The sequence below is a fragment of the Condylura cristata genome, unplaced genomic scaffold, assembly GCF_000260355.1.
Source record: "Condylura cristata isolate star-nosed mole 26May11 unplaced genomic scaffold, ConCri1.0 scaffold00004, whole genome shotgun sequence".
Classification (NCBI taxonomy): Eukaryota; Metazoa; Chordata; class Mammalia; order Eulipotyphla; family Talpidae; genus Condylura; species Condylura cristata.
The window spans coordinates 20,079,420-20,107,318 of NW_004567105.1; the positions used below are offsets into that span (position 1 = coordinate 20,079,420).

The 27,899-nt window shown below is 36.6% G+C and overlaps 2 protein-coding genes across 2 annotated transcripts in view; one reads left to right on the forward strand and one right to left on the reverse strand.

Annotated features, from left to right (window-relative positions):
• CEP290 (centrosomal protein 290kDa) overlaps positions 1-15,694 on the forward strand; it is a 63,279-nt gene extending 47,585 nt beyond the window's left edge. The window contains exons 41-51 of the mRNA XM_012735141.1: positions 728-851; positions 4,071-4,205; positions 5,293-5,379; positions 7,451-7,615; positions 8,133-8,255; positions 9,511-9,683; positions 11,187-11,328; positions 12,347-12,420; positions 13,007-13,101; positions 14,204-14,283; positions 15,445-15,694. Coding sequence (XP_012590595.1) covers positions 728-851; positions 4,071-4,205; positions 5,293-5,379; positions 7,451-7,615; positions 8,133-8,255; positions 9,511-9,683; positions 11,187-11,328; positions 12,347-12,420; positions 13,007-13,101; positions 14,204-14,283; positions 15,445-15,675 — 1,429 coding nt within the window. The 3' untranslated portion in view covers positions 15,676-15,694. The remainder of the gene's footprint in view (positions 1-727; positions 852-4,070; positions 4,206-5,292; positions 5,380-7,450; positions 7,616-8,132; positions 8,256-9,510; positions 9,684-11,186; positions 11,329-12,346; positions 12,421-13,006; positions 13,102-14,203; positions 14,284-15,444) is intronic.
• A 651-nt stretch (positions 15,695-16,345) lies between these two features.
• On the reverse strand, positions 16,346-27,797 carry LOC101622019 (chromosome unknown open reading frame, human C12orf29). Its single transcript, XM_004675836.2, has 7 exons — positions 27,597-27,797; positions 24,571-24,688; positions 21,674-21,769; positions 20,787-20,903; positions 19,239-19,436; positions 18,106-18,275; positions 16,346-16,554 (listed from the first exon to the last, which is right to left on the reverse strand). The coding sequence occupies exons 1-7, from the start codon at positions 27,684-27,686 to the stop codon at positions 16,366-16,368; spliced, it is 978 nt and encodes a 325-aa protein (XP_004675893.1). The 5' UTR covers positions 27,687-27,797; the 3' UTR covers positions 16,346-16,365.
• Positions 27,798-27,899: the final 102 nt, after the last annotated feature.

A 27,899-nucleotide genomic window follows, 5' to 3' on the forward strand; every position in this document is an offset into this window, starting at 1 on the left:
TGTTTAGTTTTGAAGTTTTTAATAACTTCTAATTGATTTTTTTTTTCCTTCTAATAATGTGGATCTGTGTGGGTGGAAGTAATTGGACAAAACTTTATAGGAGAAATTGAATTTGTTCTCTCAGTTCAAGTTCATACAATTTCTGAATTATATGAATCCAATGTAAATATTGAAGATATCTGTAATGTTAAAGATACTAAAGGGGGTAAGGACATATTAAGAAAGCAGAAGCCTAGTAGAACATTCTGTACAGATTTAGATGCCTAAGTAAAGGTAAAGTCCTAGGCATTCCTAGGTTGGGTAGGTGTGGTTGTGCCAGATCATAGAGGAGCCTGTCGGCCACATGGAGTAATCACTTGAAATGGCACCAGTAGGAGCCTTTTAAAATCGGTGAGCTTTTAGGGACACATGGATGTTATAAAATTATTATATGATGCCTTGCATATACTGGGCATTTTAGTTCAGTTCTCTTACACAATTCTATATAGGTATGGGTTTGTTTAAAATGTTAACATATTTTTATAAATCAGAATATATTTGTTAACTCATACTTTCAAGCTCTGTAGAGAATTATTTTATAATGTATAATCAATTCTTATTTGTTTTGTAAAAGTTGAAAGTTATGTGTCATTTAAAATATAGTGCTAATAATTTTAATTATAATGTAGTGAAACAGTGAAAAGTTGCAACTGGAATAATAAAGAGCCTTTGTGGTTGCCACCCATAGGACCCACCAAGCCCTTTCTCGAGATTCTGTTATAGAAGATTTACGTTTGCAAAACAGGTACCTCCAGGAAAAACTTCATACTTTAGAAAAACAGTTTTCAAAGGACACATTTTCTAGGCCGTCAGTAAGTGTGAGTCACTTCTTTTTTTCTATTTTTAAAGTTTAAAAGTAAAATCAACAACTTTATCTGGCTAAAAAATTACATTCCTCTCATTACTATTAATACAATAAAATGAACTTTTACTTTTATTCTTTATATATGTTAACTTCCTGAATCCTTCTTACCTGCTGACAGTAAACTTGATTCTTACACTTGGAGTTGAGTCTCATTACAAGAGATTTATACTGACTTTAAATGTAGTGTAAGTAATGTGTTTTGCTGTGACAAGAACATATAACTAGATGAAGTAGAAAAATACAGCATTACTTTCATTCAAACATCTGTGATGTTTGTGCTTTTTTTTCTTTTTAAATATTAATGTAGGATTGTTTGTCATATCTTATTTTAAAGCATTTAGTCTATATTTATTTTTTGTTTCTCCTTTTCATGTTTTTTTTTCTTTCATCTGCTTCAATCAGATGTGACACAAGTATGCCTTCTACCTTCTACCAGTGTTAATAAATAAAGGTTTAATATTCGCAAAAAGAACATTTTGCACAGGAACAAAAACAAATAAACAAGTTCTTAACAGTGCTTAGACTCAAACATGAGAAGCAAACACATGCCAGTGACAACTTATACTACCAGGTACCTGGAAATAATTTGCGGTATTACAGTAATAAAGAAAAACACCAAGCAGAAGATATTAGGTTTCCTTCTGAGGTTAGTCAATCTAAGGAAATGCCAAACAATAATTCTAGTTCATTTAGTTCAACTAATAGGATCTTTGAAGATTTTTTTTTTTTAAAGATTTATTTATTTGTGCATATAGAACTGGGGTACAGGCCAGAGGCTCAGGGGCGGCGAGAGTCTTCACCAGAGACAGAGTGGGGAACAGAACAGGCAGATCGACAAAGTACACTGCTGTGGGGAGCAGCGGGCGGGTCAGGAGAGGTCTGCTGCGTCATGTGGTCACCTCCGGGGCAGGCGGGAATCGAACTCATGTGGAAGCGGCTTTAGATTCTCAGTGCTGTGTTTTAACCCGCTGCACCACCAGGGAGGGCTGGACCTTTGAAGATTTTAACTCCAATTTTGAAAATAAACCAGATATTGAAATTGAGAAAATCAAGACTATTGTGAAGAAAATAAATGGGATCATAAAGTCAAGGAAGGGAATATGTGAGGCAAGAATGAGAAGGGGACACAGCAGCCACAGGGATCCAGAAGAATCTGCTGGGGACCATCATTGTACCCCAGTAAGTGCTGCCGTGATTCAGTGGCTGAGGGCCCACAGGTATCCTCTGACGCTGGTCCAGCAGTGAAGGGCCATGCCTCGGGTTTGAGCACATGGCAGCCCTTTAGGCCTATGTTAACTGAGTTTTCTAGCAGTGACTAGTGCTGAGTTTTCTTATAGTAAACAGTACACACATTTGGATTTGTTAAATATATGAACTGTTAATACATTCCTTAAGCCCTAACATTTGAGTAGTTCCTACCAAAAAAAAAAATGGTTATGTGTTTTCTTATTTTCTAAACTCCTAAGTTTCATACCTTGATTAAAAGTATATGCCACACACATCACTACCTACTACCCATTCACCATTATCAAGTGAGCCACCATTACCTATTACTCCCCCCCTCCATCCTTTTCACCTGCTAACCACCATTTTGTTATCAGTCTTAAGAGTTGTTTCTTTTGTCTTCTGTTACTTCATTTTCTGGGTTTCTTTAGTCTCCATGAATGAAACCACCTGCTATTCAGCTGTGTCAGTCTTTTTTACTTAGCATAATCACCTCCAATCTCATCCATGTTGTTTCACAGCATGAGATTTCATCTTTTTCTTTTTAAAGCTGATGAGTACGGCATAGAGTATGTGTACCTCATCTTTATCCAGTCATTCATTGTCAGGTTATTCCCATGTTGTGGCTATTGTGAATAGTTTTGGATGCATGTAATTGTTCAAATTGGTATTTTCATATTCTGCAGATAAGTAACTCAAGGTAGAATTGCTGGTTATATGGCAATTCTATTTTTAATTTTTTGAGGAATAGCCATTCTGTTTTCCATAGAGGCAGCACCAACTTACATTCCCACCGACAATATTAGAGAGTTTCTCTCTTTCCACTCCCTTGCCAATACTTGCTGTTCCTTGAGATAGGCCATTCTTATTTGTGAGAGATTACTGCACTGTGGTTTTAGATCTGAGCAATTTTTCATGTTCCTGTTGGTCATTTTTATCTTCTTCGGAGAAGTATCTATTCCAGTACCTTTCCCCCCCCCCCCTAGTTAAACAATGATGCTGTACTTGAATACATGGACAAATTTATACAACTAAGGCAGAACTGTGGATGACTCATACTTCCAATTCAGGAGGACAACCCCTCTGGTCTTATAATAGTGAGCCAACTGTTCGTGAACATGTCTGTCAGTCAGAACCAGATAGAATTTAGCTCACTTTAAGGAGCAAGAAGAAACTTTCTGAAGAAGGCACTGGCTTGCATATTAATTTATGAGGGTTACCATAAAAAGGCACCACAGTTTTATGACTGAAATAACAGAAATTTGTTCTCCTAATTCTAGAAAGTGGAAGGTCAGACTCAAGATATCAGCAAGGTTGACGACTCCTTTGGTCTGTGAGGGAAAGGTCTTTCGGTGCCTTTTTCTTTGGTTTATAGATAGCTTCTCCTTGTCTCTTCACATTGTCTCTCTCCTATGGTACTCTGTATCCAAATTTCCCTTTTTCATGAGACTGCCAGTCACACTGAATTAAAACTCACTCTAATTAATCCTTTAATTTTAACTTGGTAGTCTTTAAAAAGCCGTATCTCCAAATATTGTCATTCTCAGGTACTGGCAGTTAGGACTTCAGCCTAACTGTGTGGGGATTGGGACAAAATAAAATCCATAACAGATGTCAGTCAGGCTTTATTTTAAACTGGAAAAGCCACCATAAATTATTTTAATCATTAGAGGAGTAGAGATGGAGGTATGTATATGTGGACATGATTAAGTCATTTCTTGATTTTGTTTTCTGTGTTAAGTTAAACAAACTGCATTTCATATTCTGTAATTTTTATATTGTAACATTTATTTTTTGTTGTTTTGTGTAGAAATCTCTACTTTTCTCTTGTCCCTCTGTGGAAAAAAGTTCTCTTTAGCGTAATATTTTCCTATCCATTTGTGTCTTAAGTGGCTTTCATTTATTAAGCCTTAATATTATTTCTGACTTCATTTTTCTGAAGAATTCAGAACTAGAGTCAGATGATCGTAGCCAAAGAGAACAGGAACTTCAGAAGGAAAATTTGAAGTTGTCATCTGAAAATATTGAACTAAAATTTCAGCTTGAACAAGCAAATAAAGATTTGCCGAGACTAAAGGTAATCTTAATGTTCTTCATTATGCAACTATAATCTAACATCTAAAATCTTTTTCCCCTGCTTAGTTATGTTTATTTTATTAGTTTGTGATGAAATCAGAAGCTGCTTTGTGTCAGGCACTCTTAAGTCCTGGAAAACAACAGTCAAGAAGATTTTTGCATTTGTAGAGCTTATACTCTAGTATGGAAGATTGATAGTAAACAAGTCCATATACAACATGTCAGCAAATAAGTGCGTGCTAAGGAGGAAAAGTATGTCTGGTGTAAAAAGTGTAAGTGTTAGATCAGGGGAGAGATGCATGGAATTACTATTGAGCCAGAGTAGTAAGAGAAGGCTGCCTTAATCAAAGGATTATTTTAGCAGAGAGCTAGGGGAGAGGTGGTAAAGTGAGTCATCTATAGATGAAAAAGGAGTTTCAGACAACAGAAATGACACATTCAAATGCCCTGAGGCAAGAGGATGGTTAATGTGTTCATTAATATCATCATAATTAAAAATCTTCTCTCTCTAAAAAATAAGTTCCTTGTAATAAAAGAACTGAAATACTTTTTGGCATCTTACTTTATTTCAATGTTGAAAGTAAGTTTATCTTCAGTTTCCCAAATCACCTTATTTATGGGAACCCTTTTTTCTCTTGGTTAGCTAATTATTTCAGTTCTATTTTCTGAAGTAGAATATTCCAAACCATTCAATTCACATTTGATGTTATAATTAAGTTATATTCCACTTCTTGTTCTGATTTTCACATTTTAGAACTGTTATAGATTAGAATTTCAGTTTTCTGTTTCTTTCCAGCACGAGTAAAGATCTATGTATGTAATTTATGGGACAGTTGACCTGAATTCGAGGCTCAAATTTATATTGTCTTCTAAGGCAATAATGTAGAAAATATTTCTTGAAATCCACATCCATAATGCTCTTATATTGATGTACTTTAGTTCAGACTATGTCTTAGTTCAAAGTCCTCCGTGGTGGAGACGCCCACTTGTCAATTTGACTATAGCTGAGGAGCTACACAGTTCATACGCCCCACCGTAGTGATCACATTAACTCTGTTAAATTGTCTCATGTTGCTTTAATCTTCTAGAATCAAGTAAGCGATCTGAAGGAACTGTGTGAATTTCTTAAGAAAGGAAAAGCAGAAGTTGAGCGGAAACTTGGCCATGTGAGAGGGGTGAGTGTGAAAATACGCCATATGTTTGTTTTCATTTCAGTAGTTATAAATTGGAAATGAAAAAAAGTTTAGGCATGTCAGAATAGTTGCAATCTTATTTTACCAGTATATCTAGTTTCAATTTTTATTCTGCATCTACAGGATAAAGCATCATTTAGCTTTCCTTTATGTTTCAATGTGTTTTATCATGTGTCACACCTTATGTGGCTCTTTATTACACTCGGAGTCTATATCTTCTTTTTTGTTACATACCCCTCAACTTGATCTTGAAAACTTTTAATGCCTAGGAATCTTCCTTCTATTCTGTGAGGTAACTACTAACTTCTCCTTGGTACTATATTTTGTAACTATACTTTATGATATCCACATCAACTTTTTAGTGTAATGCTCTAAATACACTTCCCAAATATTTTGTATATTTGTGTTTTTTACCAAGTTATCTTATTTACTTTTTTTTGGACCATAAATAGCTGTATGAGATCAAAACCAAAGATTTAAGCACTTGTAAATATGGTGGTGGTAGCAAATACAAAAGAGAGTTGTAATATAAAAATTAACTCAATTTCATCCATTAGGTGAAAATATGAATAGTTTTATCAGACAGTATCCAGAACAAAAGTTGCTGATAGTAACATTCATTTCATAAATAAAAAACCTGTTAAGTTGACCTTTCCTATCAAATCTATGCATTATATCTTTAAAATATGTAAAAGTATATATTGTGGTACTGCTTGTTAATAAACAATGTGAATATTGAATAAAATACACAATTAATCATTATTTTACTTAACTCCTAAGAATTTTATTAATTTTAAATTATAAACAAACTTCTTTAGTGACTGATCTCTTGATAACCTTACATGGGATTTTTTTTTTTTTTCACATGTCTCTCCTATCTATATTTGACAGAAACTGAATTTCTATTCAATGGCTACTCTTAGAGAAATTCTGCCTCCGTCATCTTGCTGTGATTTGGTCGTTCATGAGCTCTTTTTAAAGACATGCTTTGTCTTTTGTGGCTTTACTTCACACAAAGAAAATTCTAGCATAATGGAAAGCACATTAGCTAAATAAAATGCAGCTAGAATTATAATTCTTGTAGGGTTATTATAGTTATGGATTGAAACTTTTAAGATTTTTTTTTAAAAGATTTATTTATTTGTACATACAGAGCTGGGGTACAGGCCAGAGGCTCAGGGGCGGTGAGAGGCTTCACCCGGGACAGAGTGGGGAGCAGGACAGGCAGATCGACAAGTACACTGCTGAGGGGAGCAGCGGGCAGGTCAGGAGAGGTCTGCCACGCCATGTGGTCACCTCCAGGGCAGGCGGGAATCGAACTCATGCGGAAGTGGCTTTAGCTTCTCACTACAGTGCTTTAACCCGCTGCGCCACCAGGGAGGGCCCCTTTTTTTAAGATTTTTTTAAAGATTTATTTGTGCATACAGAACTGGGGTACAGGCCAGAGGTGCAGGGGCGGTGAGAGGATTCACCAGAGACAGAGTGGGGAACAGAACAGGCAGATCGATAAGTACACTGCTGAGGGGAGCAGCGGGCAGGTCAGGAGAGGTCTGCCACGCCATGTGGTCACCTCCAGGGCAGGCGGGAATCGAACTCATGCGGAAGTGGCTTTAGCTTCTCACTACAGTGCTTTAACCCGCTGCGCCACCAGGGAGGGCCCCTTTTTTTAAGATTTTTTTAAAGATTTATTTGTGCATACAGAACTGGGGTGCAGGCCAGAGGTGCAGGGGCGGTGAGAGGATTCACCAGAGACAGAGTGGGGAACAGAACAAGCAGATTGATGAAGTACATTGCTGAGGGGAGCAGGAGAGTTCTGTTGCGCCATGTGGGTCACCTCCAGGGTGGGCGGAGTTCAAACTCATGCTGAGAGGTGGGTTTAACTTCTTAGTGCTGTGCTTTAACCTGCTGCACCACCATGGAGGGCCCTATGGATTGAAACTTTGGCTTCAAATGTTAGGAATCAACACAATGTAATAATGAGCCTATTAATGTTGTTTGTACCTTATAGTTTTAGAATATTTGATTTAAATAAAGGTAACATACTCTTTTTCAGTCTGGTAGAAGTGGAAAAACAATCCCAGAACTAGAAAAAACCATTGGTTTAATGAAAAAGGTAGTTGAAAAAGTCCAAAGAGAAAATGAACAGTTGAAGAAAGCGTCAGGAATATTGACGAGTGAAAAAATGGCTAACATTGAGCTAGAAAATGAAAAGTTGAAGGTAACTTTTTTTAATGTGATTGTTTGGAATGTTTTGCTATTATAATTTTTATTAACTTTTAAAGAAACATTTAATACACTCATAATATAAAAATGGCTTTAATACAGCAGAGTTTACACATACAGAAAAAAACTTATTGGAGACAATAGTTAGAATAGCTCTATTTGCTCATCTTACTGTATCAAAACCCATGCTTCCCACTCTGAGAGATTGAAATAATTTCCAGGGTCTATTTTCAAATTTGCAGAGGTATAAACCTTCATTACTGAAAACCTCAGTTATGTCTGGGTGTGTACTGCGATGTATTGGGATTTTTTCTTTTACATTATCAGCTCATCCTAATGTGCGCTGCTAGGGTGGGAACCAGCTGCTCTAGGAGAGCAGTGTTAAAGGGAAGACTGTACTCTGTCTTGTCGAATGGGCCTCTAAAATTGCTTTAAATTAAGTTTTATGAGTTTACAAGATCATCCTTTATTTCTTTGTTATCACTAAAATGCAGTTTGGTTTTTTTAATTAGGCTGAATCAGAGAAACTTAAAGTTCATCTTGGACGTCAGTTGAGCATGCATTATGAATCCAAGACCAAAGGCACAGAGAAAATTGTTGCTGAAAATGAAAGGCTTCGTAAAGAACTTAAAAAAGTATAATTTCACTACTGATTATAATTTTCTTATCTTAAGTAACCCTTCAGGAAACTATGAAATGCTTGACTATAACGTCTATTCAAAGTACATATTAAGAGATTTAGGAATTGTGTGTTTATGATTGCCATCCTTTCACCATGAATAATATTGAAAATAAAAAACTAGTAAATCTATAGTCAGCATAATGTAGAACTACATATCTAGTATTCAATTCCTAGCTCACTCTATTTAGTCACTGTAAACTCTAAGGCAGTCTTTTAGCCCTCTTCTATCCCTCAATTTCCTCACTTATAAAATTAGGAGTAGTAAATATATCTAGTTCATAAAGCTGCTGTGAAGTTTATGTACACATAACCTGTTATATAATAAGGCATATATGAAACCTGTTAAACAATCTGTAACATTCTTTTTGTTTAAATGTCAAAATTTATTCCTTATCCCAGACAATTAAGTTTTTATGGATGATCCAATAAATTAATTGAAGTTATTTGACCCCGGTGCATCAGGGTCAAATATTAAATATTATTATTTTTAAACTGATGACAACAGTATTTGAATATGGTCAGAGTTATATATTGTTTTCAAGGTGGATGTTTAATGATGGAAATAATCTATAGTTTTTTTTGTTTTGTTTTGTTTTGTTTTTTAAAGATTTATTTATTCATACAGAACTGAGGTACAGGCCAGAGATGCGGAGGGTGAGAGTGTTCACCAGAGACAGAGTGGGGAGCAGAACAGGCAGATCGACGAAGTACACTGCTGAGGGGAGCAGCGGGCGGGCCAGGAGAGGTCTGCCACGCCATGTGGTCACCTCCGGGGCAGGCGAGAATCGAACTCATGTGGAAGCGGCTTTAGATTCTCAGTGCTGTGCTTTAACCCGCTGCGCCACCAGGGAGGGCCAAATCTATAGTTTTTTTACATGTAATCTGTGCTTATAGCTTGGACTGTAAGTACTAAGGAGTCAAAATCAAGCATCCTTTAAATGTATGAACACATAAATTATCCCATCATTCCAAAAGTATTTTAGACATAGATGACAAAAGTAAGCACTACAATGTAGTATTTTTCTAACCTCATTTACATAATCCTACCCTAATTATCATGTTTTAGAGTAAAAGGAACATCAAATTTTCATTTTAATTTTAATCAGCATTTAGAACTTCATATTATCTAATATGTGGTGATAAGCTTGAATATACTGTATCTATGAGAGCAGTATGTTTGTTCTATACTAATTAGTTTTTAATGATAGGAAACTGAAGCCGCAGAGAAATTGCGAATAGCTAAGAATAATTTAGAGATTTTAAATGAGAAGATGACAGTTCAACTAGAAGAAACTGGTAAAAGATTGCAACTTGCAGAAAGCAGAGGTCCACAGCTTGAAGGTGCTGACAGTAAGAGTTGGAAATCAATTGTTGTCACAAGGTAGGAGTAAAGAGTTTAAAAGGTTCAGAGATTAATCAGTTCCAAATGGTATTATTTTAAAAGACACTATTTTGAATAACTCACTTGTTTATTTACTGATGAACTGTTTAGTTGAATGTTTTAATATGACAGTCACCTTTTTACCTATTCCAGCATTACCAAAGAGTCTTTTTCTTCCTTAAATATTTAACTAACTTATGTGGCACAGCAGAGCTGAGGCCCAATGAGTTATTGATGCTGGGTTGGCACCTTGAATTTGCTGTCTACTGGATGTTGACCTATAAATAGCTGGGTATTGCTTTTGGCCAGCTCCAATCCAGCTTCTTCATTGTGTCATTTCTGCCTCAAGTGCCAAACATGCACAATTGAACTATCCTGTCACAAATGGATTCAGGAATAGCTTCAGTGTCTTACTGGTCTCTGATCTAGATCTTGATTTTCTCCCACCCCATGAGCCTTTTCTAAAAGTAGGTATGCCTTCTGTCTGTGAATCTAGTCTTTGTGACTATGAAAGCAGAGATGGGAATTCTTGAGGAAACGAGCATTCATACTTTCATCATAAGTGATTCATGAAGTAATGAATCAGTAAAAGGCTGTGGTGTCACTTTTATTTCTAATGCTAAACAGCCTTTTGGGGAGGCACAGAAGTCAGAGGTCAGTAGGATGCGGCCCAAGTCCTCTCTCACTAAAGTCATCCTGATTGGAGAAGTGCTCTTTACATCCGCTAGCCCCATTTCAAAATGGCAAACTCATCTTGGTCTTATTTGCATAGTTACTTGTAGGCATATCTCCTCAGTCCCTCCTAAGTGTCCTCAGGGCCTCATCTGTCTCTCCTGCTATTTAGAACAGACTTGGTGAGGCTTGGTTGGTATTCACCAGCATTGCAGTTAAAATGGGAGACTTGCCCTGAGACTGCAGATAATCCCACAGGGAAACAGCTGCACTGAATTTCTGTTTGGTTAATTCTGAGAAGAAAAGGGAAAGATTATGCAGGCAGATGAGAGGCAGCCCTGAGGCAGCGTCTGTGGTTCTTGCATGCATTAATACTGTACTATGAACACTGGGAGCCTGCTCTTCCTACCCCTCATACTCTCTGATTCTCACATTGTGGGTGGGGAGGAAACTTTAAGTGAAATAACATGTATGATAGTAGAAAGTGGAAGAGGGGGTCTCTCCCATTTCCTGCTTGGAACCCCAGTGAAAGCTTTCAGGCAGGTAGTTTATCACTTGATTTCTGGATTGGTCCTTTGTTTTTTTCTATCATGTGTAAACAGAATTTTGAGTTATGTTGACTTGTATTTATTCAGTAGATACTTAGTACCTGCTACACACCAGGTTCTGTGCTTTATGTTAGATATATTTCTAAAAACCTGCTTTGCAAAATATTTGACTAGAAGAAGAATAGTAACTTGAATGGGCAATAACCTTAATGGGCTTTTAAATCAGTGAGAAAAATATTTTCCATGTCTACACCGTCTTTTTTTTTTTTCTTCACACGTTTAGAATGTATGAAACCAAGTTGAAAGAACTGGAAACTGATATTGCCAAAAAAGCCCAAAGTCTTACTGATCTTAAACAACTTGTAAAAGAAATGACAGAGAGGGAACAGAAAGTTAAAAAATACACCGAAGACCTTGAGCAACAGGCAAGTAATATTTCATTTGATAAAATAATACATTATCACCCTTGGTATTGTCTTCTGTAGATAAAAATGAGCTTTTGGTTAATTGTTCCATCCCTAGAGACCCCACTTGAGTGGATGGCACTACCATTCATCCATTTGTTTAAGCCAAAAACCTTGTATCACTGTTGACTTCTTTCTCATATATTTTTCATCACTGAATTATGTCAACTCTATTTCAAAATACACTCAAGTCCGCCAGTGTCTCAGCGCCATCACAAAAGCAGTCTAATCTGAGCTACTAACTCCTGAACTACTGCAATAATTTCCTAACTGGTACCCATACTTCTTCTTTTGCCTCATTTCACCCTCTCCTCATTTCTGATCTATTTCCCACAGTTACCAAAAGTCTTTTAAAGCGTAAAGCAAATCATAGCAGTTCCATCCTTATAATCTTCCAATCGTTCCCATTCATTCCTGAAAAAAAACTTAAGCTTATTCAGTGTCCCAGAGGACCTGCACAGCTGATATCTTCTCTTGCCTTATCACTAGCAGTTCTGGCTACATTGAGCTTCTTCCAGTAATTTAACAAATCAAACTCATTCAAGCTTCAGAGCTTTGCCCTTGTTCAGACTACAACTACTATTCTCAGAGTTCACCCCCTCCCTCACGTCACTACTTAAAGGGAGGCCCTTTATCGGCTTTCCCTGAAACTGCTCGTCATCAGTGCATCCTTTTAAATTGTTTTTTTTTCTTGATAGTGCATCCCTTATGGCACTGTGTATCACGTGCTCATTGCTGTCTTCTGAAAATATAAGGACCATAAGGAACAAACTGGAGGGATTTGCCTGTTTTTTTCACTGTTATATCCTCTGTGCCTTGAAGTGCCTGGAAGGTTGAATGAGCATGGAATAAAAGCCATTGAAATACACTCTTATTTGTTATTGAAAACCCTGCTTTTAATATTATGCTTTAAAAATGTAAATTTTTTAAAACCTTATATTCCCTTGTCAAACTGTTCTTCCTTTCATTGTGCCCAAAGATTGAGATTCTCAAACATGTTCCTGAAGGTGCTGAGACAGAGCAAGGCCTCCACCGGGAGCTTAAAGTTCTTAGGTACATTGTATGTTCACAGAACTGTTTTTTTCCTTTCCTTTTTATTATCTTTTAATATAACCAGGCTTGCTATACCTAGGGATGAGGATTTCCAAGCTTACTGCTAAATAGGCTTGTAAGTTCATTTATATACTCCTGTTGTTTTACATAATGTATACGAAAGGCTTATAAGCCTTATTATATCCTTTTATCACTTTTATATATATAATGAATACTGAATGGTAAACTAAGAGAGATAAAACAAATCTTAATATAGGTGCCAAGTTTATAATTTGGTTTAAGCTTTTCTTATGGCATAGAGTATCTTCAACCTTAGCTTCAGGTAAATACTGTGAAAAAAATTTTACATCTAGCACTCTCTGTAACTTCTCATGAGATTCTCTAATAGAAACACTACCATTGATAGTGATAATCATGGCAAATATTTTAAAAATATAATTTTCAGTTTGTGATCTGTTTGAGCATGGTAGCAATGCAGCAGTGAGGAAATATGAATGTTACAAAGATCAGAAAGTTCTGAGCACTGTACAGCACAATGGTCATAAGAAATGCCCATTTTTTTTAACACATTATTATTTTGTTCTAGATTAGCTAATAGTCAGCTGGCAAAAGAAAATGCAGAATTAATTCATCAACTAGAAGTTAACAAAAATCAAGGTGGAGCTGATGGCACCATACCTGGTAATACACTTTGTCAAATGTATAGCATAAGACTGTCTTTTTTTTTTTTTCTTTTTTTTGAGGTAGCATTGGTTTAGACATTGTACATGACCTAGAGGTAGAGGCTCACATTTCTTCAGGTTATAGCTCAGTTACCATTTACCCATAGTCCTCCACCATATAACCCAAATTTTAGTAAGCCTGTTACTCTACACCCTTTCATTTCATTCAGAAGTGATTAGTAATCACTACTCTATTCATGTGTATATATGTATGCATATGCACCTATCTAGTGTATATGTATACACATACCCAATCAGTGTTGATCCTTATTATTTACAGGTTCTAGATTTGCAGTTTACCTCTCACCAAAATGTACTTAATTTCAAAATCAGTACTTGAGGTGTTTGTGGACATACACAGAACAGTGAAAACACGTTGTCTGGCCCATACTTTCCTAGATGAGATCCATTAAGGTAATGCTCTGCCTCGTTCCAGAGGACAAGCTGCAGGACTGCAGGGGCAATACTGCACAGGGCAAGAATCTGGTCCTGGCTGGATGGGGCTTCAGTGTGTCACTTCACGCTTCCGAACTTTATTTTCTCCTTTGTAAAACAAAGAAAATGGATCTATCAGGTTTCCCCCAAGATGTATCTATTTCCCAAGGAGCAGAGGTTAAGATTTCACTAGTTCATTGTTTGTGGTGACTTACAGAACGTAACTAGTGCAAATAATGTTCAATTCTGTGCATTTTTGAAAGTTTGATAAAATGCCAAATCCAAGAGATGATCAATTTGCATCTAAGCAATCTCTATTTCATACAGCTTTTTAAATATTCTATCTTGTAGTCCTATTGCTACTTTATTCAAAAGCTATCATGTATGAGTTGTCTAGTACACTATGCTTATATGCTGTTATCTACTTTTAATATTCTGTGAAATCTCTATTCGCAAAAGTGTGAGGTGGTTCCGATTTGCATTTCCCAAGTGATGATTAACATTTTTCAATGTGCCTGTTGGCCATCTGTATGTCTTTGGAGATATGCCCGTTTCGCTCTTCTGCCCATTTTTATCTTAAACTTATTGATTGGGGGAAAGCTGTCTAATCTTTATAATTTTGGCAGATACTGGTCAACTAAAAGAAACGGTAAAAGATCTAGAAACACAGCTCAAAACCTCAACTCTAGAAAAGCAGCATTTGAAGGTAATTAATTATATCTAATTATAGTTGAGTGGTTTGTGTGTGTGTTTGTATAAGAACTGGGGTGTAGGGCAGAGGTGTGGGAGAGGAATGTGGTGAAAGGAGTCACCAGAGACAGAGCTGGGAGTAGATTTACTAAAATATACTGTTAAGGGGAGCAGTAGATAAGACAAGAGAGGTCTGCTGTGCCATATGTGGGTGAGCTCCCCACTTAGATCTTAACAGTGGTAGTGATGAGAACCCCTAAGCCACCAGGGAGGCCATTTTTTAAATGTTTTGTGGGACATTTTAACATGCTGTTAAAACTATTGTTATGATGACCATGTGTGAGTTTTAAGGTAATACATTACGTTACATTAATGTTTGCCCTTGATATTGCAAAGTTCATTATATTCATGTAATTGTAAAATTTTTGCTAAACAAAAAACTACCCCAAAATCAGACAAAACAAAGAGTAAATTTATTTTTTGTCTCAAATACAGCTTGTTTTAACTCTGGGATCACAATGGTTATAATGTCTTTTATTTCCTCTTGAAATCTGTTTTAAGAATAGTTAACCGTAAAGAAAGTTATTTGCTATGCTTTCTATCTTTAAAAAATCTAAGTAGAACAAAAGAGCATGAATATAAGAAACTAGTGATCCAGCTGTTCTAGATGGTTTTTAGAGGTCAGATTGTCCACCCACCAGGTGTATTACTTTACTCTGAGGCAGCTTCCTGGCGCTTCCCTGATCGTCAACATTTTTATGAGAAATGAAACATTAAAAATTAGGTACCTTTAAAGAAAATATAAATGTAGCCAAAACCAAAGACTCTTAACGAAAATAACTTCAACACTGTAAATAGCTAAATCCTTTTGATTACTTAATTGAGAGGACCTGATGTGCTTTGGAGAAAGATTAAACCCCAGCCCCCAGCTATAAGCTATTACATTCCAGTCAAAGCCTGCAACACAACTTACAGAAGAAATATTTCGACAGTTTACAAGTTACTTACACTGTACAATCAAACCTTATTAACAAAAATATTAAAATGCTTCTGCATTTATAAATAAACTTGACTACTCAGGTTATTGTGTCATTCCTGTAATTTAGTATCCTTAGTTCAAACGTTCAGAGTGTATTATATTCCTGTATGCACCTTTTAAAAATAATGTTTTTGTTAGGAGGAAATAAAGAAGCTGAAGAAAGAACTGGAAAATTTTGATCCTTCATTTTTTGAAGAAATTGAAGATCTGAAGTATAATTACAAAGAAGAAGTGAAAAAAAATATTCTCTTAGAAGAGAAGTTAAAAAAACTTTCAGAACAATTTGGGGTTGAATTAACTAGTCCTATTGCTATTTCTGAGCAGTTTGAAGATGAAGAGGAAAGTCCCGTTAATTTCCCCATTTATTAAAGACCACCTACTGCTATAGTTTTATTTATTTATTAACTTTGTAAGTTAAATGTTCATCTGTAAATCAAGCAAGTCTCTGGCCTTAGTCTTGTACTCTTACAACTGAATTTTTGGGTAAATAAAATTATATAAAAATTACTATATTAAAAAAGTGTATATCTTTTACACTTTCAGAGTAAGTTATGGCTACCAAATAGTCATACTATTGAGCTACAGTGAATTTCTATACAATTAACATTTAAAATTTTTAACTTGTAAATTTTAGTAATTTTAGCATTTAAAATCAGGGTTAGATTTATTTACAGTCATAACTATATGTTACATATTTATACGAGGTTAAGTCATATTTTGTTAACACGAGTTAGTTTAAAACATTTAATTTTGAAAGTGAATGATCCAAAATTGTTGAATTCTTTAATTACAGCCCAGTTATAATAGACAGAATCCAACTTTACACAAGCTGAGGTGCTTATTAATATGTACATTTTTAAGTCCAGGGGTTAAAAATCATTTGCTGATTCTAAATAAAATTTGTAAGAGACATTTACAATAAGGAAATTCATTTCTCCAAATGCTAGAAGATATAATCATTAGAATCTGGACACTAAATAGGAATATTTTTATCCCTTAAACACAGCATGTTTAAGATTCAGGTATAATACTACATCTGGTTTGTACTCCATTTCTAGTTTATACTTCCAGTATTATATCTTTGAGCCTACCAAATTTTTGATTATCTATTTTTGAAAAATGACTAAACAAACACTTAGTATCAAAGGCATAGTCATATTTGTTCCGGTTCATGTTAATAATAACTGGCTTTGAATTCATATAAGGGTCTGGAATTGGCCAGCATAAACCAAGATGATGGCGATGGACCTGAAGAAAGGAAAATAAAGTAGTGTTAGTCTGCGTATCTTCATTCACTTACACATAGATCAGGATTCTGATGATTCGCCACACACTGTAAAGCTTCACTTTATCTTATCCTTTTTTCCACCCTCTTTTATTCTCCTGACATAGTATGTGTTTGCTTGTTTACTGTCTTTAGAAAGTGAGCTTCATGAAGGCAGACACATTATTTTGTTGATTGTTTTTAGCAGCTGGAAATATGTCAGGAACATTATCAGGGGCTCCATTAAAATTTCTTGAATAATAGAGTCCACTGATGAGTACAAGAGGCAGCCAGTTGAAAAAGTGAAAAGTCCAAAAGAGCACATAACAGAACAATGTTTTTCTCCCTGATGGCAATTATCTGAATATATTTAGTATGGTTAGAATATTACCCTGTTGGTGTATTTGGGAGTTGGGGGTGGGAGGCTGCTCCAGAAGGTCAAGCAGGACCAGATAATAAAAAATCCTAAGTATCGGGACCCTCCTGGTGGCGCAGCAGGTTAAAGCACTGCACTGAGAATCTAAAGCCGCTTCTGCATGAGTTCGATTCCCGCCTGCCCCGGAGGTGACCACATGGTGTGGCAGACCTCTCCTGACCCACCCGCTGCTCCCCTCAGCAGTGTACTTCGTCGATCTGCCTGTTCTGCTCCCCACTCTGTCTCTGGTGAAGCCTCTCACCGCCCCTGAGCCTCTGGCCTGTACCCCAGTCTGTGTGCATAAAAATAAATCTTTAAAAAAAAAAAAAAATCCTAAGTATCACTGATTCTCAATATCACTTAATACCATTAATAGCACTAAAGAAAAAATGTCTTAGTATCACAATGTGCGGGGAAGCAACATTCCATTCATTTGTGAATAACAAGAAAGGACAGGAATAAGATTGAAAGATAATGTTTAGAAGGATAAATAATTCAAGCTGAATTAAGCCAATTATATTGGCTTATATTAAAATTAAAAACCAACTGAGGAAAGGTACACAGATTCAACAGCTTCTAACCTCTAAGAACTTAACAAATTAAACAAACTAACAGGAAAAGGGAGTAAAACTGTTTTCCAAGTGAAGTCAGAAAAGCTGATACACAATAGGTCCAGTTTAGAGCATTACAAACTTCAGGTATGTGTAACAAATCAAATAGACAAGTCTGAATAGAAAAGGGCACAAAATGTAAAATAATTCATTCTGTCATCTTGGTGCTCTTTACTCTTCAAATTCTATTATCAAGTAATACTGAGGAATACTACATTAAGCTAAGTACAGGGTATCTTAGCACTAATGTGCAACATGAATTTCCAAAAAGGGAGTATGTCGTGAGCAGGGTTTTCCAGACACTGTCCTCAGTTTACATGTAGCAGACCACAGCCCCACAGCATGCACACTGGGAAACAACAGCTGTATAATGTAAAGTGACGGCATGCGAAATTAAATTGCCTTAACTGCAAATCAGAATTACTGCAACTTGTAAAAAGTATTTTGGTACAACTTCTGTGCTTTAAGAAAATAAAACCTAAATTACACAAGCTGTCTTCGGCCATTACCTTAATTAAGCAGCCATCATTGCAGTGCCATACTATTCCTTCAATTTTACCCTCTCTGCAGCCTTCAAACCAGGACAACAGATCATTGTGTCTCAAGGTCGGTAGATTTCTTATTTGAAATGCTCCATGTGGTATAAGAAGATGTAAGGGACACTTCTTGCTTCCTAACCCTAAATGGTAAAAATCTGCCATTAGCTAAAGGTTTCAGAAAGAATAAGAAAAAAGCCTTTTAAAACTGCTTACCAAAATATTTAGTCAATTTCCTTGAAGAGATAACACTACAAGTGCTCTCACTCAATCCCATTACATAGAAATTCCACCTTCATAAGCTATACCAGGGATCAACAAACTATAATATACAGACAAATCCATCAAGATGTCTGTTTTTTTGAATAGTTGGCCTTGGAATACTGCCATACCCATTCATTTAGGGTTGTCTGGCCTGCTTCAGAGGTCTGGCTCACATAACCTAAGTATTTTCTATCATAATAGTCTTTTGCAGAAAAAATTCACCAACTCCGCTGCATACTATTAGCCACAAAGAATTATCTATGTTTGCAAAGAGCTAAGTCTTGTGTAAATACTACTTTAGCTTCTTTCCACCAGTCAGTCTACTCTGTATTTATAAGGACTTCATTAATCATGTCTTTGGGTCTGTCTTCATCTCACTATCAAAAATAATTCCATGATGCCCTCAACATTTGTACTCATTATAATATGTATTTTGACAACTGATAAGCTATTCATTGCTTATTATTAGCTATATTACACTTAGCTGTTAATACTAAACTATATGCCTAGCCATGAAAAAGACATCAATATTTTCAGTGAATTCCTTCACCTAAATTTTAAAGAGCAGTAAGTTATACTTCAGTAATTACCTTTTTTATTTCTATAATATTACTGCAGGAAAAAAAATGAGACACAAAAGTCAACTTTTTCAATTACTCAAATATCTAAGAGTCATGAACAAGTTACTCCATGGACAATGTGAACAAAAGCAGCTAGGCCTAGAAAGCTATTTAACTCAAATTTGCTAGTCACTTCTTTAGTGTGTCTTTTAAGCAGACCCTAAGAAGTACTCTGTACAAATGGCTGTTACTAAACTGAACAGGAACAAGGAGCTTACTCACCATACGGATTTCCATTAATATTTGTTCCTATTAGCTCCAGTGTTTGTTCTAGGAGATCTGATAGAGGCACTGCACTAATTTCCAAAAGACCAGGATCATCCGGATGAAGCTTCAGTACTAAGGCAATTTCAAATTCATAATTAACTACAGAGGAATGCCAACAATACTGTTTGTTGTTTTTCTCTACTGGCACCCAACCTATCATTTAAAGAAAAAAAAATATTTTTATTAGCATTGTTTTCCTTTGGATTCAGACTTGGAGGTGAATTTTATTTTTAAGGCAAATTTTCTGGTATTATACACAATTGATTACTGTCAAAATCCATTAAAAAACATTTTAATCATAAAGTTTCACTTTTGATGCTGCTTAGGAATTGAACTGTGTGATACTACAGAGCAGCATCATTCTCTTATTAGAAATCTCATCTTTCAATAAGAACTGAACATTCTAGGATACCTTTAAAATGTTTAAAAATTAAATTTTCAGTTACAGGAATAGACAAAAGTATTAAGTGTTCCACAGTTTATCTTTCAATATTTCCTGAATAGTTTACTACTTCCATATTTATTAAATGTTACCTCTACTCCCTAACACCTGTCACCAGAATAGGTTTCCTCACTATGGAGAATTCTTTAGGAAAAAGGCAAACTAGGGCATATGTGCCATAGTGGCCATCACATCTTTGGCCTTCAGAACTCACCCAGATTACATTAGCGACCTCATTGTTAGTCTCTAGTCTACCCATCAAACCCATCCCACTTTTATTACAGTTCTATTTCAAAAACTTAAACCTAGCTTAGCTGTAGTCATTCATGTTAATCATCTTCGAGATGAACTTCAAACTCCTTGAAACAGGTACAAAGTCCTTTAAGATACAAAACCCAGGTTGAACCAAGAGTTTTTCTATTTCATGCAGCTATACCCTGTGTATTCTATTCTTTTAGTTTTTAACTCATCCTATTACTGGTGGATTTCCCCTACTTGCAAAAAGATCATCAAAGATAAAGTGCTGATTTTCATTTCTGCATTACTAGAACCTTAGTACTGTGCAGACACTAGGACTTGTCAATCTGTATCTCAATCTGGAGTATCTTCCTACTCTATATACCTTTGCAAAAATTTTCACATTACCAGAAAAACACTTGTGAAATATTTTATTAGCTAATCTTCTGGGAGCTTCACATACAAGAAAAGCATACCTTTGTTATCACCAATCTAAAAAAATAAAGATTCTTAATATCTTCTTTCAGATTAGATCAATCATATAGTCTGTCCCTACATCACATTTGCAAAGATCTTCCCACTTGATACTTTACAGGCTACACCACTTGATACTTTACAGGCTACAGATATTAAACTATCCAACACAGAAAAGATTCTAAAACTGAGATGACATTTTTTGATATGAAAATCTTTTGTAATAAATTTTTATACTTAACTTACAAATACTGTAAGGGCCAGTTTAAAAGTAAATTCTGTACTGTTGATTAAATGGATCATTTATCTTTATATTAGTAAAACACATTTCAGGAGAGACTTCATGATACCTGGAATGTGTCCATTTTCATCAGGCATTGGATTCCCATTTAACTGCTCTATTTCCTTCGCTGGGATCCAACAGTCTGGAACAGGTTTGAAGTCCTCTTCAACATTCCAAAAAAATTCTAAAACAGATATTCGTATATGTGACAGTTCTTTAAAAATATAGAATTCTAAATATAGCTAGTATATACTTTACCACAAGGTAGTCATACTTCTCAGGGTTAGCATACTAATACTTAAATTTTTCAAAACAATTTTTTTTTCCCATTGAAGTAACTGCATTATAGCTATAATGTAAGTTTTCGGGGTTTATAAATAAAAACCTCATGTGCATATGACGATTAAAGTCATCACCAAGAGTCCATATCTACTCTTTACCACACCAGTGTGAACACACCACCATTTGTAAATAGTGGAAGAACTTTAAGTAGCTAAAATTTCATAGTACATATAGATTTATGAACTTTTAATATACTATGAATAAAGAATATATATTTGAATAAGTGTATATTAAGAGTATATATATATATATATATATATATATATATATATATATATATATTAAAAATACTAGTAATTCGTTAAGATTTGTACCTGATTCAAAAAATTACACATTTGTCTTTTAGGCAAACAATGTACAGAAAGACATTCTTGACATGAAACATCTTTGGTATAAACTGTTAGTGTAAATTTGACTGAAATTCCATATTATAGTATAGATAAATAAGGAGCTAAATTAAATTTCATACTTTCTGATTGAACGGATCTTTTTTTCTTTATACTATATTGATAGTTATATATAGAAGGATATTATATATAGAAATACCAGAGCAGTTAATAAGCACAAATTTCAATTATTTAAATCATGAAAAGCCAGAAAAGACCCACTAACCGTTTGATTTCTGTTTTGAATGGAGAAAATTTTTAAATCTTTTCTCAGCTAGTTTGTTAGGTTTTCTATCCAGCCGAGCCCAAAGATACGGCTGACCTAAGGAAATAGTAATAAAGAAAAAGTATAAAAGTATAACAATAAAACTTATCTTGAGAGAGATTTCAAAAATTTTTTTTTTCAAAAAGCAGTAGGGCTATCTTATTTAAGAGAAACAACCCTACAAGGAAAAGGAAAATGTGTAATTTAATAGACATGTTTTCTGATGCTGTTAAGACTGAAGAATTTGGTTAAAGAATGATGATGAGATAAAAAGGAACTAAAGTGGCCAATTCATAAGGACATTATGAGCCTTATTTTATTAGCACACAGCCTTAGTGAGGAACTGAAGCTCCCTTTAAAAGAAACCATGATCAGATTGTTTCTCAAACATCACAACTGTGAGCTAAGAGGGCTAATTCCCAAAGCGCTAGAATTAGGCTGAGCTGTTGTGCACAGTTCTGACCCCTGATCAAGGCATGAACCATGATTAATAATCACGTTTTAAATCATGGGTCTGAGAAGTTTCAGGACAGTGTGTGAGCTTCTGTACTGGTAACAACAGTGAGGCCAACAAGTGGCATGTGGTTTGGAAGCTCCTGGAGGGCTCTGCTATTGAGTTCAGTTACTGAGTTAAAAATGCCTTCCTGGCCAGTAAAATATAAAAATCCCAAGTGAGACTCCATTTTGGATAACCTCCTTCCAAGTGGCTTGAGAAAATGTGTTTTGCGAGAGTTTTGGGGGGTGACTGGGAGAAACAGTCACCAGGAGCTTTCACCTGGCCTCTTGGGACGCTTTGCTATAAAACAGTCTTTGGCTGTGATATACAGCTTTACCTTTATTTTTTTTTTAAATAAGGTTTATTTTTATAGGGCAGTCCCTGATCCACAGCCCCAGCAGATTGACTTTACCATGGTCTCCATCCCCTGGATATAGAGAAATTCTTGTTTAGGCATAGTCTACTCCCTACAGGGGCTCCCTGGTGCATTCATTGTCTTTTCGGGTACAGGCCAGAGATGCAGGGGCGGTGAGAGGATTCACTAGAGACAGAGTGGGGAGCAGAACAGGCCAACTGAGGAAGTACACTGCTGAGGGGAGCCAGTCGGCGGGTCAGGTGGTCAGCTCCAGGGCAGGCGGGGAGTGGCTTTAGGGTCGCAGTGCTGAGCTTTAATCAGCTGCACCACCAGGGAGGGCCACACCTTTACTTTTAAAGCCCTGGCTCTAATGTGTATCTTTTACCTGTAATAAATTTAGATTTTCTAAGCATTGTCTTTTGGGGTCCTGTGAGTTTTCTTGAGCACTCCAACCTTGTTTACCTGCCATCACTGTACATAATCACACACAATGATGTACATTGAAGTTTTCTTCATATAAGTAAAAGTCAGGAAGACTTTTTATAGTCCCTTCAAATATATACATCAGGGATTAAAAAACTATTAACCATAGTTTGGTTCAGACATTACTTATTAACTATCCCAGTAATCTGCAAAATTGATTAAAATTACATTGTCATTTTTGATTCAAAACCTTTTGTTCTTAGTAAATATTAAAAATGCATGTAATTTATACCCATTAAGATGGTTATCAAAAAAACTGTTGATGAGGATGTGGAGAAATTGGGACGCTCGTGAACTGCTGGTGTGAACGTAAATGGTGAAATGTTATGGCAAGCAGTATGGCAGTTCCTCAAAAAAATCAAAAACAGAATTACCATATGGTTCAACAATGCCACTTCTGGATATATACTCAAAAGAAAAGAAAGATCATCTTCAAGAGATATCTGTACATCATGTTCAAAGTGACTTGGTTCATTCCAACCAAGACACAGAAGCAAGTCCAGCATATACTGATGGATGAAAGGGTAAACAAAACATATAGACACAAAGGAAATTCTGACATGCAGTACAACACGCGGATAAGCTTGAGGACATTATAGTAAGTGACACAGCCAGTCACAAAAACACAAATATTGTGCTATTTGACTTATATGAAACACCATGAGTAAGTGAAATCATTGAGACAAAGTAAATCAGTGGTTGCCAAGGGCTGGAGGGGGTGGAAGTGGTTCTTTGTTTAATGGACCCAGAGTTTCAGATTTTCAAGAGGAAGTGTTCGTTCTAGAGGTAGAAGGAGCTGACAGCAACACAAGAATGTGAACCACACACAGAATGGACTATTCACGGAATGGGTGAGATGGCAAATCTTATGCCACAATCAAAATGAATGACACATTTCAAGAGACTTCTTGATACCTAGAATGTGTTTGAGTTGTGTTTAACTGTTCTATTGCTCTTGCTAAAATTAAGATATAATCTCACCATCCAGAAGTCACAAAGAGCATTTCTTTCTTTTCAATGCAAATTTCCCTTTTAACACAGATATACAGTTGACAATTTCTATTTGAGTTTCAACCCCTTTTAAAGGACATTAAAATGGAATACGTTAAAGATATTGTCAACAGTAATAAAAACTAGTGGGATCAGCACTGGTAGCAGTGTAAAAATAAGCTTTAGAATCAGACAACAAACGTACCAGTTCAGGCATTCATGAACTACAAAACATAAGACAAATTAGTTAAGTTCTTTGATCCTCAATTTCCATATCTATAAAAAGCAAAGGCTTAATGTGCAAGTTGGAGATAACAAGTATAAAGTACTTATCATACTATCTGGCCTCTACATTAATATTAGTTATCTTCCTTTCCTCCCCCAAAAGAAAGATAATGACTCAGTAAATAAATGTGAGGAGCGTGGGTTTGCTTTTCACATAGGTTCACAAGGGCTTATGAAGAACAAATGCCCACTTCTGATAGTTTATAAAGTGATTAGAAAGATAGTATTTGTAGTATAGTTGGATTTTACCTTTGTAGGTAGTAACATAACAACATGTTCCATCCACTTTTTCTGTTGGTATTGCACTGTATATATCTGCATCTAAAGCCTTGTGACTTATAGTTTCAGTTGCCAAAACTTTAAACAGCTTAAAAAAGAGAGAAAAAACTGGTTTAAGATAGACAGCCTCTTTTTACACACACTCAGCTATAATGTTCTGAATTCCACTAGTTCTAAGGGCTGATCTCCTATTCATCCTTCAAGTCAATTTAAAAATATTTCTTCCAGGGATGTTTCAACAATCACCCCCTCCTTTCCACACTATTACAGCAATACCTGTTTTTCCACATAGATGTGCAGTTATTCACCTTTCTCTACCCACCACAGTGAGACTGACGCCAGGACCATGCCTATGCAGCACTGCTTCCCTGGCACACATTTACTTCACAACTATTTTCTAAATGCCTCCTATGGGCTAAGCATTGTCCTTGGCACCAAAAAAACAGGTGAACAAAAAATACCTCCCTTTGGTGGATCTTTCATTTCAACAAGGGAAACAACAACAGGGGAAAAAAATGCGTAATATAATCTTAGGTATGATAACTACTAAGGAGAAAATAACTGGAGACACTTTCAGCAGCATCAGTAATAAATCACTTACATATTTACGGTTCTCCCCTTCCATCACTGAATAATATAAACATCATACTGTTTTCTATATTTTTTAAGATTTTATTTATTTTTACATAGAGGAACTGGGGTACAGGCCAGAGGTATGGAGGGTGAAAGGATTAAGCAGAGACAGTGGGGAGCAGAACAGTCAGATCTACTGAAATACACTGCTGAGGGGAGCAGAGGAAAAACAGGAGAGGTCTGCGGCGCCATGTGGGTCAGCACTCTGGCCAGGGAGAGAACTCATGCTGTAGTGGTTGTGGCTAGCTTCATAGTGCTAAGACTCAAGCCTGTGGCACCTCCGGGGAGGCCTTATTTTTTATAGTTTTAAAACTAATAAGTGGAAGTACTTTTCGAGACAAGGAAATTTAGGAAATTAGCCACTTGCTGGTACTGATTGAGTACTTTCCTGATGGTTTTATGAATTTAACCTGTATTGGTAGAACCAAGAAGGTATGATCCAAAAGCAATGTATATGAGTGTGTTTTTGTTTGTATATTTAAATCTGTGAAAGATCTTAGGGAAATTGCCCCACAGAGAAAAGAATCAATTATCTTCCTTTCCTTCCTATCAGTATGTCCAATGGACAACATAGGATAACAATGGAATATAAAAATTCTCTTTTCTACCTGTCATTTAAGACTTTATAACTGGAAAAACAAGAAATTTAAGCATAAAAATTAATGGAGGGCTAGTTACGTGGTCCTCCATTATTTCTGAGGGAAATCACTGGGATAACTAAGTTGATCAAAGATTTCACAGTGTAAATCTGATTCAAAAAAATTAAAAATTCAGGAAGTGATCCAGGTGACGTGGGTAGTTTTAGCAAAACCAAACAGGATTGCACCTGGGAAGTTAACAGAATGAAACTGGTTTCTATAAAACAGACTTTACTTTTTGCGAGATTAGAGAGCAGACTGGAACTGATAAATGGAAAGCTTAAGTTACAGCAAAGGGTTTGGATGCTATGCAAAACAATACTATGTTATTCTTTCTCTCTTTTTTTTTTAAGATTTATTTATTTATGCATACAGAACCAGGGTACAGACCAGAGGTGTAGGGGCAGTAAGAGGATTCACCAGATAGAGTGGGGAGCAGAATAGGCAGATCAAAGTACACTGCTAAAGGGAGCAGCGCCATGTGGGTCCCTCCAGGGCGGGCAGGGATAGAACTGTGCTGAAGTGGTTTTAGCTTCTTAGTGCTGTTCTTTAACCTGCTGTGCCACCAGGGAGGGCCCACTATAAGCTATTTTTAACTGTAGCGTGTGACAAGAAGAGGCTTATTTTTCCTTGTAGAGATTACCTTTGAAAACTATTCCCAGCCCCAATATACAAACTTGAGAATCACAGTCAGAGTGAACTACTCTTCAAGATGACAATATTTCGTGTAGATATTAGGGCTTAAAAAACAAAAACTTTACAACTACTGCTATAGGCATTTATTAGTAACTGTTGAATTTTGATTAGAAAATAACATAATGATGGCCATTCTGGGAGGCAGGAAGGAAGAATCAGTAAGGTGAAGGAAGAATCAGTAAGGTGAAGCAGTGACAGCAAGGGTGGCTAGCAAGACCAGACAGAATAAGGTAGAAAGTGTACAAGTGAATGGAAAATTGGCATGACATAGCTCTAGGTTCATTTTTCAATTTAACAAGTATTTATCCAGTGCCTACCATGTGTCTGGGACAAGAATTAAGGCAGTATCAGCACTACAGGTCTTTTAGTCTAGAAAACAAGAAAGCCAGAAAGATTGATGTAACTAACGCAGGTGGTTGTGTAAGATGAGTTAGTCTGAATCCAGTTCTCATCACTGGGGATTCTGCTACCATGGACTTTGCTCGACCGTAAAGAATCATCCTGACACAGGTTACCATCCACTCACCAAAACTGACTAAGGGTCTTCTATGTGTAACACACAGTGCTGAAACCAGAAGACCTTGGGTGTGTACACCCACATCAGAATGAACTGGATAATGACCGTTCGCTGCCATCGGCTCCCAGGTTAGAACAGGAAAAGCGAGTCTGTAAAGTTTCCACTCTAGAAAAGTGGTGAAGTCTGAGCTGCGGCGATGATGGGACTACTTGAGGGACTCTACCCCAAAGATGCTAACTGCGAAGGAGGATTCCCTGTGGGTTTTCAATGTCCACGTCAGAACAAGTTTGAACTGCTCAAACAAACAAAAATTCTCGCAGTCTGTTCTTTTAAATGAGGTCCAAGAAGCGGGATTACAGGTTATATCAGACCTCTCTGTAGGCTTCCCCGGCTAAGTCTGCACAGAGCTCCCCGCCTGCAAGGGGGCCGATGTGTGCCTGGCTTCGATCGCAGCCAGGACCACGCGAAGGCGCCCACGCGCGGGGTCCCGCCGGCCCCGCAGTCCTCCGTACCTGGTGCTCCCGTTTGGCGGAGGGCTCCTCCTTCACCTCCGTCACAAACGCACACGGCACTTTGCGCTGCACGGACCCCAGGCGCTTCATGATGGACCCCACCGGCAGTGCGAGAAGAAAGCCCCCAGCCCTGGCAGGAAAGCGTCCCCCACCAGCACAGTGCTCACGGCGCTCGTAGTCGGCGCCCCGCACCGCCGCAGCCTCGCGCGTCGCCGACACTAAGCAAAGGGCGGGACGCACGCACGGAAGTGGCCGCCCTGCCGAGGAGCCTTCTGGGAGTTGTAGTGCGAGGCGCTGAGGCAC